The sequence below is a fragment of the Pongo pygmaeus genome, chromosome 2 (assembly GCF_028885625.2).
Source record: "Pongo pygmaeus isolate AG05252 chromosome 2, NHGRI_mPonPyg2-v2.0_pri, whole genome shotgun sequence".
Taxonomy (NCBI): domain Eukaryota; kingdom Metazoa; phylum Chordata; class Mammalia; order Primates; family Hominidae; genus Pongo; species Pongo pygmaeus.
The window spans coordinates 54,252,032-54,265,004 of record NC_085930.1 but is presented as its reverse complement, the minus strand read 5'-3'; the positions used below and the strand labels follow the sequence as shown (position 1 = coordinate 54,265,004).

General features: G+C 40.6%; 1 protein-coding gene across 7 annotated transcripts in view; it reads left to right on the top strand.

Moving 5' to 3' along the window:
- Window positions 1-12,973, top strand: part of POLQ (DNA polymerase theta) — a 113,805-nt gene that overhangs the window by 32,243 nt on the left and 68,589 nt on the right. For all 7 annotated transcript variants that reach the window (XR_008501519.2, XM_054481060.1, XM_054481062.2 and 4 more), the window contains 3 exons: window positions 1,054-1,196; window positions 2,856-3,060; window positions 3,396-3,538. Coding sequence is in view for 6 of the 7 variants with exons in the window: in XM_054481060.1 (XP_054337035.1) it covers window positions 1,054-1,196; window positions 2,856-3,060; window positions 3,396-3,538 (491 nt within the window). In the remaining variant the exon portion in view is untranslated. The remainder of the gene's footprint in view (window positions 1-1,053; window positions 1,197-2,855; window positions 3,061-3,395; window positions 3,539-12,973) is intronic.

The window sequence follows — 12,973 nt, the reverse complement described above, 5'->3', positions numbered from 1 at the left end:
TTCCCACAGTATTGGATTCATTTTTGAAGAAAAATTATGATTCTCTCTAGTCATAATTGTTGCAATAATAGTTTGTATTTGTTCAAATCGTATAGTTGTATATGGGTTTAACATATAAGTGCTTTCATGTATTTTTGTTCATTTGGTTGTCACAATAAAGCATTTAGATTAGTAAATGTTGTAATATAAATTTTGGGTATCTACAAGTATTTTTGAATTTATTTTATCATAACTGGTAACAATTTACATTTGCATTTTACTTTACTGGTTTGAAAGTACCTCTATTAATTACTTCATTATTCAATAATAATGGTTAATCCTGTAGGGGAAGAAAAAGACTTTTCCTCCGCTTTCTTAGGTTCTGCAGTTGGGACCTGCTAATTAAATTGACAGATTAACAGGAGAAAAGGCATATAAACTTTATTTGATGCTAATATTTTAATTTTTATGTATGTGGAAGCCTTTATAGAAAAGGATTGAAGACCTGAGAAACTGTTTAACCTGGGGTCTTATATAACATTTTAACAATGGGCAGTAAATTGTGGAGAAGTGATAAGAAAAAGGAAAAGGTATCTGGGCTTCTAGAGGCAACAAATTGTGAGAAGGTAAATATATGGGGGAAACTAATGGAAGATGGAAGTTATTTTAGTAGGTAGAGTTTGTTTGTGCAGACCCATCTCAGTGCTGACCTGTGTCCAGTGATAAGGGTTGTTGTCCTGTATGGGAGAGGGAAGGGAAAACATCATCACAAAGGGAAAAATTTATTCTTGCTTTTAGGCAGATAGGGAGAGGACAAAGAGTTCTTTCTGTGTTTGCTGCTTCCCAGTGACCTTCAGCTCAGAATAATCCTTATGCCAAAGTGGCATATTTTGGAGTAGCATATCCTGATCCCCTTCTGTCCAAAGTTCAAAAAATAGCCATAATTTTATTACCATAACAACCGCTATCATCTCTTGTCTCCTTTTAAGCAAAGTAAGGCAACTTAAAATCTCTTTAGCAGATATCTTATGGAACTATATTGGGATTTTGCAAATGCATATCTTTTGGTTATAGGCGAGAGTATCTTAATTTGTAAGAACTCTGAGAAATCAAAAGGCATAGCTCTCCTTCAGGGTTCTCTAAAGCCTGTTCGCAGCTGTCTGCAAAGACGAGAAGGAGAAGAAGTAACTGCCAGCATGATACGAGCTATTCTGGAGGTAAGAGAGAGTTTATTAAATTACCATTTGCTCTTTTATGCCTAAATTAAAGTGGTAAAATATTAGTATATGAAAATCTTAGCTTTATTTATTTTTTTTAATTTATTTTTGAGACAGAGTCTCACTCTGTCACCCAGGCTGGAGTACAATGGCATGATCTCAGCTCACTGCAACCTCCGCCTCCTGGGTTCAAGCAATTCTCCTGCCCCAGCCTCCCGAGTAGCTGGGATTACAGGCACACACCACCATCCCTGGCTAATTTTTGTACTTTTAATAGAGATTGGATTTCACCATGTTGGCTAGGCTGGTCTTGAACCAGCCTTCAGGTGATCTGCCTGCCTTGGCCTCCCAAAGTGCTGGGATTACAGGTGTTAGCCACTGTGCCCGGTGCTTTATGTTTTTTGTTTTGTTTTGTTTTTGAGATGGAGTCTCGCTGTGTTATCCAAAATTTCAGATGAATTTAATGATTCATTTCTTTTTCTTTTTTTTTTTTTTTTTTTTTTTGAGATGAAGTCTCACTCTGTTGCCAAGCTGGAATGCAGTGGCGCAATCTCAGCTCACTGCAGCCTCTGGCTCCTGGGTTCAAGGAATTCTCATGCCTCAGCCTCCTGAGTAGCTGGGACTACAGGTGCCTGCCACCACAACCAGTTAATTTTTTTTTTTTTTTTTGAGACGGAGTGTCGCTCTGTTGCCCAGGCTGGAGTGCAGTGGCATGATCTCGGCTCACTGCAAACTCTGCTTCCTGGGTTCACACCATTCTCCTGCCTCAGCCTCCTGAGTAGCTGGGACTACAGGCGCCCACCACCACGCCCGGCTAATTTTTGTATTTTCAGTAGAGACGGGGTTTCACCATGTTGGCCAGGATGGTCTCGATCTCCTGACCTCGTGATCTGCCTGCCTCGGCCTCCCAAAGTGCTGGGATTACAGATGTGAGCCACCATGCCCAGCTCACCCAGTTAATTTTTGTATTTTCAGTAGAGATGGAATTTCACCGTGTTGGCCAGGATGGTCTCAATCTCCTGACCTCGTGATCTGCCCGCCTCGGCCTCCCAAAGTGCTGGGATTGCAGGCGTGAGCCACCATGCCTGGCCCACTTATTTTTCTTTTTAAGAAAATATTTTATCTACTTTAAGGAGAACTTTTCTGTTGTCATTAGGTGTTATCAACAGTTACAGTGAGTGGTGATGGGAAAGTTAATAAAGAATCTCTACATTAAGATTCTAAGAACATTTTAAAAAATGAGAATTAAATAGCTTTCTTTATTTTATATTAGAGGGCTTGCATGTTTTATTTATTTTTTTTTTTTAATTTTTTTTTTTGAGATGGAGTCTCGGAGTCTCGCTCTGTCACCCAGGCTGGAGTGCAGTGGCGTGATCTCGGCTCGCGGCAAGCTCCGCCTCTTGGGTTCATGCCATTCTTCTGCCTCAGCCTCCCAAGTAGCTGGGACTACAGGCACCCGCCACCAGCCCGGCTAATTTTTTGTATTTTTAGTAGAGACGGGGTTTCACCGTGTTAACCAGGATGGTCTCCATCTCCAGACCTCGTGATCTACCCGCCTCGTACTCCCAAAGTGCTGGGATTACAGGCGTGAGCCACCGTGCCCAGCGGCTTGCATGTTTTCTTAAAAAGCTACAGAAATTTTCAAATATCTTCTTTCAGATAATAGTTGGTGGAGTGGCAAGTACATCACAAGATATGCATACTTACGCTGCCTGCACATTTTTGGCTGCAAGTATGAAAGACGGGAAGCAAGGAATTCAGAGAAATCAAGAGTCTGTTCAGCTTGGAGCAATTGAGGCCTGTGTGATGTGGCTACTAGAAAATGAATTCATCCAGAGTACAGAAGCCAGTGATGGAACAGAAGGTAAGTGTGACTTCTCAGTTGCAGTTTACGCACTTTTTCATCTTTAGTGAGAGTGTATGACTGCTCAGTGAATGGAAATTGTCTTTTCATGTAGTGTAAAAGGAACTTGATTTTTTGAGCAGCGTATCAACTCATTTTTAGTAAATCAGTATTGTATTTAGCAACTTCAGATCATTATTATAGAGCCTGCTCATACATTTTCATGCGCTGGATAAGGTACTATTTATAAAATTTATCAGCCGGGAGGGTTAGCATGGAATACAGAAAGATAGTATTTTGTTTTATTTTATTTTGAATGTTTGTTCCTCTGTTTCCTCACCCTAACCCTAAACCAGGAAAGGTGTATCATCCAACACATCTTGGTTCGGCTACTCTTTCTTCTTCACTTTCTCCAGCCGATACTTTAGATATTTTTGCTGACCTGCAAAGAGCAATGAAGGGCTTTGTTTTAGAGAATGATCTTCATATTCTCTATCTGGTAAGTTCTGTTTTAACGATTATGTTTGTGAAAATAGGGAGAAAAAAATAGATATATAATCCTGAACATCAAAGATACCCTAACAGAACATCTGGTCTGTTTTCCATGCCTAGGTTAGTACTGGTGGGAATAGAGAAGAGGTAAGAAGAGAATTGTTTTAAAGTAATAATCTAAATGTTCTAGTTACCTTTAAATTTATTTTCTCCAACCTCCTTTCAAAAAAGATTTGAGTTGTTTTATAAAAAATATATATTTTTACAATGTATAAAAGAACAGCAAAGGAAAATGGGATATCAGAAAATTAAAGATAAGATCATGATGTAAAACTCAAGCAAAGGTCTGTACACAAACATGCATGCCATTAAGTCATGTCCAATGCTGTTGTCTACTTTGATTCTGGGTTTTCTAGCAACCAAAAGAAAGAGGAAAGCTTGATTAGTGTTAATATTCATAAGATAAAAAACAAAACAAGTTTAGGAAAAACATTGCGTTTCCCTGCCTAAGAGAAATTTAGTCCTAAAAGGATACTTTGGAACTTAACATTGTTGATAAAAATCTCTATAATAAATGCAATAAGGAATTTTAAAAGTTTGTTTACATTAGACAATGCTCTGTGAATATTATTTTGTATAACAAATATATTAATAAGAATTGGATAGTGTTTGAGGTCATATTCTCTGGCAAGAACCTGATCAGAAATAATTAATTTTGTCAGTTAAGAGCAGATGCATGCATTTTGATAAGCAAGTGATAGGGGGAGGTGAGTAAAGTTGAAATTGTCATTAGAATGAAGGGGGCTTATCAGGAAATGTGTTTCAATAAAAAACACTATGTAGTGAGCAGAGGGGAAATGTCTAGACAGTGCCAATTTTCTTTTATTACAAACTCGCATAATACATGGGTGATAATAGGCTCAAAGGTCTGTGCCCAAGAATGTGGCTGGGAGGAATCTCAAAGCAGGTTTCACTGGTCATCTATCATGGCCTTAAAAATAAGTCTCATTTATTATACAGTGGCTAAGATTGTGGGCTCTAGGGTCAGACTGCCTTAGTTCAACTTTTGACCTCATCACTTAGTAATCGTACACCCTTGGGTAAGTACTTAACCTCTCTTAAGATTCCATTTCCTCATTTGTAAAATGGAGATAATAATACCCACCTCAGGGCTGATAGTCTTTGATGAATGTTTGGTATCTGAATAAATATTTAATAACATCTATTATTTCTAGTAAATTCTCCCATAAACATTATGCAAGTCATTTGCCAAATTACCTAACTACTCCTACTCCTGTTGCCTCTCTAAAACATGAAGACTGTTGGCAGTGTTAGTATGCTGAATGCTTGTGGTTAGCAGTCTCGTGTACTTCTCTCACCATTCGAGTTGTATGCCCTTCAAGAGTTAGTTGTGTTCCCAAACTTGTTCATGTCAGTTTGCTTCTAAGAAAATTAGGCTGAGGCAGAAGGATCACCTGAGGCCAGGAATTTGAGACCAGCATGGGCAACAGAGCAAGAATCTGTTGCTACCAAAAAATAAAAAATAAAAATAAAAATTAGTTGTGTGTGGTGGTGCATGCCGGTAATCCCAGCTACTTGGAAGGCTGAGACAGAAGAATCACTTGAGTCCAGGAGTTCTAGGTTATAGTGAGCTATGATCGTGCCACCATGCTCCAGCCTTGGTGACAGCAAGAGACCTCATCTCTTAAAAACAAACAAAAAAATATAAGTGAGGTAACTGAAAGCTCTGAGAAAAAGTTACAGGAATTTAGACAGGGAAGAAACTAAAAGGACACTGCTCAAAGTTTATTTTGCAATTATCTCTAATTTTTATTTATTTATTTATTTTTTTGAGTAGAGTCTCACTCTGTTGCCCAGGCTGGAGTGCAGTGGCACAGTCTTGGCTCATTGCAACCTCTGCCTCCCAGGTTCAAGCGATTCTTGTGCTTTAGCCTCCTGAGTAGCTGGGACTACAGGTGCATGCCACCACACCTGGCTAATTTTTGTATTTTTTAGTAGAGACAGGGTTTTACCATGTTGGCCAGGCTGGTCTTGAAGTCCTGACCTCAAGTGATCCACCCTCCTCGGCCTCCCAAAGTGCTGGGATTACCGGTGTGAGCCATCGCACCGGGCCAACGATTATCTTTAATATCTAACTTCACATTACAAAACATAAACTGGATTTCTTAGACAATGTATTGTGGTCATGGTTTAAGAAAGCCATGGTAAATTCTAATCAACAGACTCATGCTCAAAAGGCCTTGACCCCTAGCTGAAAGCATTGGCAATTAAAATACATTTATGTTTTAAGTTAGACAAAACACTTAGTGTTTGCATGTACTGTTTTATATTTCGAATATATAAAACATTTCTGTGATTCAAAATTCAGAACTATATAAACAGGAATAGACAGAGAAGTCTGACTCCTATATCCATCCCTTCCATGCCTTTTCCACCCACCTTTCATAGATGACTGTTTTCATTCATTTTTTAATGTATCTCTTCTCTTTTTCAATTTTACAGAAATTATCAGACATACATATTCTTCACCTTTTTTATACAGAGGGTAGCATGCTGTATACATTATAACTTTTTTTTTTCTTAACAGTGTATCTTGGAAATCACTTCATATCAAATCATTTTTTATTCTTTTTTATAACTCTATAATTCTGTTGTGTAGGTGGATGTACCGTTGTTTATTCTATCAGTTCCCTATTGATGGACATTTGGATCATTTTCAGTATTTTGTTGTGGCAAGTTATGCTGCAGTAAATAACGTGGTACACACAGTGTTTAGTTTTTATAGAGGTGTATCTTTAGGAAAGACTCCCGGAAGTGAAATGTAAAACCATAAGTGATTTTGGTTTTGAAAAGTTGACCTCTGTAGAGTTTGTATCATTTTCCTGTTTTACCAGTGATATATTAGAGTAGTTGTTTTTTCACAGCTTCACGAGTAGAGAGTATATGGTCAAACTTTTGTATTTTTGAGTGTAGTTTTAGTTTACATTTTTTTACATTATGAGTAAATTTGAACATTTTCCCCATTTACATAAAATGTCCAGAATGGCAGTCTATAGAAACAAAAAGTACATTTACTGCATTTGTAGTTACCCAGGGCTGGGGGAATGTGAGGAGGTTGGATGAAAATGGAGAGTGATTGCTAATGGGTACAGGGCTCCCCACCTCCCTCCCCAGTGAATTGTCCATGTCTTTTGCTCATTGTTCTGTTGTGTGTGTGTTTTTTTGTTTCTGTTTTGTTTTGTAGTTTTAAAGGTTTTTTTATATATTAGGGAGATTGGAGCTTTGTGGTATAAGTAGAAGGATTTTCCTCTTGGTTTTTCACTCGTCTTTTGACTTTGCTTATTGTATGTTTTGTCTAGTAGTTGAATTTATGAACTTTTGAATTAGTGAGAAATTTTTTTGCTCTGAGATTATTAAGGAATTCACCCACATTTTCTTCAAGTAATTGTATAGTTGTGATCTCCCTATTTTTTTTTTTTTTTTTTGAGATGGAGTTTCACTCTTGTCGCCCAGGCTGGAGTGCAATGGTGCAATCTCGGCTCACTGCAACCTCTGCCTCCTGGGTTCAAGCGATTCTCCTGCCTCAGCCTCCTGAGTAGCTGGGATTACAGACATGCGCCATCACGCCTGGCTAATTCTGTTTTTTTTTTTTGTTTTTTTTTTTAAGTGGAGATGGGGTTTCTCCATGTTGGTCAGACTGGTCTTGAACTTCCACCCTCAGGTGGTCCACCTGCCTTGGCCTCCCGAAGTGCTGGGATGAGCCACTGCCTGGCCTGCCCCTATTTTGAGCTCTGCTTCATTTGGAGTGTATTCTAGTACATGGTTCTTCAGTTTCATGTTTTTTTCATAATGGCTATCTGTAATCTCAGTATCATTTATTAAAAAATTCATTTACACAATGACTCAAGATGGCAACTTTTATCTTTTGTATTTCCATTTGTATTTGGGTACATTTCTAATTCCATTTGTCGTTGTGTATATTCCTGTTTCACTTGTTAGTCTGACAAAAGACCAGTTTGACTGGTTTTTGTGCCAGTGCCTCTGTTTTAATTAAAAACTTTCTGGTAGGGCAAGTTTCCCTTCATTGCTCTGCTTTTTCAGTGTTCATAGCTATTCTTTTTGGCTTACTGTATTAGTCCATTCTCACACTGCTATAAAGAAATTATGGAGACGGGGATATTTATAAAGAAAAGAGGTTTAATTGGCTCATGATTCTGCAGGCTGTACAGGAAGCACAGTGGCTTCTGCTTCTGGGGAGGCCTCAGAAAGCTTCCAATCATGGCAGAAAGTGAAGGGGAAGCAGGCACATCTTATATGGCCAGAGCAAGAGGAAGAGAGTGAGAGAGATGCGGGAGGTGCCACTCACTTTTAAACAACTAGATCTCACGAGAACTCACTATTGCAACGACAGCACCAAGGGGGGTGGTGTTAAACCATAAGAAACGGTCTTCATGATCCAATCACCTGCCACCAGGTGCTATCTCCAGCATTGGAGATTACATTTCAACATGAAATTCGGTGGAGACACATATCTATACTATATAAATCTACACTTGGGCCCCTAAATCTCATGACCTTCTCACATTCCAAAATACAATCATCCCTTCCCAACAGTCCCCCGAAGTCTTAACTCATTGCATCATTAACTCAAAAGTCCAAAGTCTCATCTGAGAGAAGGCTAGTGCTTTCCACCGATGAGCCTGTGAAATAAAAAAACTAAGTTAGTTACTCCCAAGATGCAATGGGGTTACAGGCATTGGATAAATACTTCCATTCCAAAAGGGAGTATCTGAGTTGGTTGGGTTGTGTAATCCTTTTTATGTTGCTAGATTTGGTTTGCTGGTATTTTCTTGCTAGTATTTTATTTGGTTTGCTAGTATTTTTGTCATAAGATACACTGACCTGTAATTCTGTTTTCTCGTGATGTCTTTGTGTGGTTTTGGAGTAATACTAACTGCGCAGTATGAGTTAGTGTGTCCGGAATTGGTGGGTTCTTGGTCTCACTGACTACAAGAATGAAGCCGCGGACCCTCGCGGTGAGTGTTACAGCTCTTACGGTGGCGCGTCTGCAGTTTGTTCCTTCTGATGTTCGGATGTGTTTGGAGTTTCTTCCTTCTGGTGGGTTCGTAGTCTTGCTGGCTCAGGAGTGAAGCTGCAGACCTTTGCGGTGAGTGTTACAGCTCTTAAGGCAGCACGTCTGGAGTTGTTCGTTCCTCCTGGTGGGCTCATGGTCTCGCTGGGTTCAGGAGTGAAGCTGCAGATCTTCGCGGTGAGTGTTACAGCTCATAAAAGCAGCGTGGACTCAAAGAGTGAGCAGTAACAAGATTTATTGCGAAGAGCGAAAGAACAAAGCTTCTACAGTGTGGAAGGGGACCCCAGCGGGTTGCCAATGCTGGCTCGGGCAGCCTGCTTTTATTCTCTTATTTGGCCCCACCCACATCCTGCTGATTGGTAGAGCTGAGTGGCCTGATTTGACAGGGTGCTGATTGGTGCGTGTACAATCCCTGAGCTAGATACAAAGGTTCTCCATGTCCCCATCAGGTTAGCTAGATACAGAGTTTCGACACACAGGTTCTCCAAGGCCCCACCAGAGCAGCTAGATACAGAGTATCCATTGGTGCACTCACAAACCTTGAGCTAAACACAGGGTGCTGATAGATGTGTTTACAAACCTTGAGCTAGATACAGAGTGCCGATTGGTGTGTTTACAATCCCTGAGCTAGACATAAAGGTTCTCCAAGGCCCCACCAGAGCAGCTAGATACAGAGTGTCGATTGGTACACTCACAGACTTTGAGCTAAATACAGAGTGCCGATTGGTGTGTTTACAATCCCTGAGCTAGACATAAAGGTTCTCCAAGGCCCCACCGGGGCAGCTAGCTACTGAGTGTCAATTGGTGCACTCACAGACCTTGAGCTAAATACAGAGTGCCAATTGGTGTGTTTACAATCCCTGAGCTAGACATAAAGGTTCTCCAAGGCCCCACCAGAGCAGCTAGATACAGAGTGTCAATTGGTGCACTCACAGACCTTGAGCTAAATACAGAGTGCCAATTGGTGTGTTTACAATCCCTGAGCTAGACATAAAGGTTCTCCAAGGCCCCACCAGAGCAGCTAGATACAGAGTGTCGACTGGTGCACTCACAAACCGTGAGCTAAACACAGGGTGCTGATTGGTGTGTTTACAATCCCTGAGCTAGATATAAAGACTCTCCACGTCCTCACCAGACTCAGGAGCCCAGCTGGCTTCACCTAGTGGATCCCGCACCGGGGCTGCAGGTGGAGCTGCCTGCCAGTCCCACGCCATGTGCTGGCACTCCTTAGCCCTTGGGTGGTCGATGGGACTGGGCGCCGTGGAGCAGGGGGCGGCGCTTGTCGGCGAGGCTCGGGCTGCACAGGAACCCACGGAGGTGGGGGAAGGCTCAGGCATGGTGGGCTGCAGTCACGAGGCCTTCCCTGCCGGAAGGCAGCTAAGGCTCGGCGAGAAATCGAGCACAGCGCCGGTGGGCTGGCACTGCTGAGGGACCCAGTATACCCTCCACAGCCGCTGGCCCGGGTGCTAAGTCCCTCATTGCCCGGGGCCGGCAGGGCCGGCCGGCTGCTCCAAGTGCGGGGCCCGCCAAGCTCATGCCCACCCGGAACTCCAGCTGGCCCGCAAGCGCCGCACACAACCCCGGTTCCCGCTCGCGCCTCTCCCTCCACACCTCCCTGCAAGCTGAGGGAGTGGGCTCCGGCCTTGGCCAGCCCAGAAAGGGGCTCCCACAGTGCAGCGGTGGGCTGAAGGCCTCCTCAAGTGCCGCCAAAATGGAAGCCCAGGCAGAGGAGGCGCCAAGAGCGAGCGAGGGCTGTGAGGACTGCCAGCACGGTGTCACCTCTCATTAGGATATATTTCTTCCTCTTCTGTTTTTTTTTGAAGAATTTGTTAAAGATTGCTATTAATTGTTATTTAAATGTTTAGTAGATTTCACCAGTCAAGCCACCTGGGCCTGGGCTTTACTTTGGAGTAAATGTTTTGATGATGAATTTAATCTTTTTACTTTTTGTAACTATTCAGAGTTTCGATTTTTTCTTCAATCGGTTTTGGTAGTTTGTGTATTTCCAGAAAATAGTCCACGTAGATTATCTAATTTGTTGGCATTTAGTTGTTCATAGTATTCCCTTATAATCCTTTTTATTTATGTAAGGATGGTGGGGGTGGTTCCTCTTTCATGCCTGATTTTAGTAATTTGAATCTTCCTGCATCATTTCTTGATCAGTCCAGCTAAATATTTTTCAATTTTGTTTTCTTTTCATTCTTTCTTTCAGCGGATCATCTGAGGTCAGGAGTTCGAGACCAGCCTGGCCAACACGGTGAAACCCTGTCTGTACTAAAAATACAAAATTACAAAATACAAAAATTAGCTGGGCATGGTGGCACTCGCCTGTAATCCCAGCTACTCAGGAGGCTGAGGCAGAAGAATCACTTGAACCTGGGAGGCAGAGGTTGCAGTGAGCCGAGATTGCGCCACTGCACTCCAGCCTGGGTGACAGAGTGAGACTCCATCTCAAAAGTAATTTTTTCTGTACTGGCAGTTTATTTTGTCATTATTCCCTAAACAATACAGTATATCAGCTATTTACGTAGTATTTATGTGGTATTAGGTATTATAATTACGCTAGATGACTACTCTGTATATGGCAGGATGTGCATAGGTTATATACAGACACTATCATTTTATATCAGAGACTTGAGCATCCACGGATTTTGTTATCTGCAGGAGGTCCTGGAACCAATCACCCACAGATAACAAGAGACAACTATGCATTTTGCTATGGTTTGGTGGAGTTCTATAGATGTCTCTTAGGTCTAATTGACTTAGAGTGTTATTTTAGTCTTCTATTTCCTTTTGATTTTCTTAGTAGTTTATTCATTGTTGAAAGTTGGGTATTGAAGTTTTCAACTACAGTCGGTATTCTCAGGGAATTTGTTCCCCTGTACCTCTTTTACTGCTCTTTTTTGAATGAAGGGAATATTTTCTAGTATAGTCATTATTGCTTAAGGACAGTGATACATTCTGAGAATTGCATCTTTAGGCAATTTCATTGTTGTGTGAATATTACAGAGTGTGCTTACACAAATTTAGATGGTATAGCCTGCTACACACCTAGGATATATGGTATAACCTTACTGCTTCTAGGCTACAAACTTGTTTGGCATGTTACTCTACTGAATACTGTAGGCAGTTGTAATACAATGGTAAGTATTTGTGTATCTACACATTTCTAAACATAGAAAAGGTAATGCAACGTGCTAGATGTTTGATGACTATGATGTCACTAGGCAATATTAATTTTTCAGCTCCATTATAATCTTATGGGACTACTGTCATAGATGCAGTTTGTCATTGACCAAAATGTCATTATGCAGCACAAAACACTATGACATTTTAATTTTGCACATTTTTCTTTATATTTTTTGCCATTTTTTTTAGTGGTTACTTAAAGGATTATCAGGTACAGCTTAAAATTTATACTAACTTAATTGCAGTGAAATAAAGATGTATTCTTAAATAACTCTATTTTGATTCCTTTTTTTGTGCCATTGTTGTACTTATTACATCATTATGTGTTGCAAACCTAACAGTACATTGTTATACTTAGTATTTTATGTAATTTAATGTTTTTAGAGAAGCTGAGAGAAGAAAGGAGAGTAAATGTAGGTTTACAGAGTTTGCTTCATTAACATTCTTATTTATGATTGTGTTTTTTTCTTCATTTATTTCTGTGGATTTGGGACACCATCTCTTGTCATTTCCTTAGTCCAGTACAGCTTTGCTTCCACCTGCCTCCTGTGGGCTGATACTGTCGAATATATTGTGAGTTTTATATGTTATGGGCCCAACAATACAATTATATGCATATTGGCAGGTTGTGGTGGCTCATGCCTATAATCTCAGCACTTTGGTAGGCTGAGGCGGGTGGACCACTTGAGGTCAGGAGTTCAAGACCAGCCTGGTCATCATGGTGAGGCCCCATCTTTACTAAAAATACAAAAATGAGTTGGGTGTAGTGGTGCATACCTGTAATTCTAACTACTCAGGAGGCTGAGGCACAAGAATCACTTGAACCTGGGAGGTAGAGGTTGCAGTGAGCTGAGATTGTGTCCAGCCTGGGCAACTGACTGAGACCCTATCTCAAACAAACTAACAAACAAACCCAATACAGTACAATTATATGCATATTGTTTTATACGTTGCCTATCAGTCAGGAGAAGAAAAGAGAAATATGTAATGATACTGTATTTATATGTACCCACATAATTTCCTTTGTTGACTCCCTTTTTTGTTTGGAATTGAAATATGGTTTTGGGTGAGTTTCTTTCAACCTGAAGAGCTTTCTTTATTATTTGTTTCTTTTTTTTTTTTTTTTTTTTTTTTTTGGAG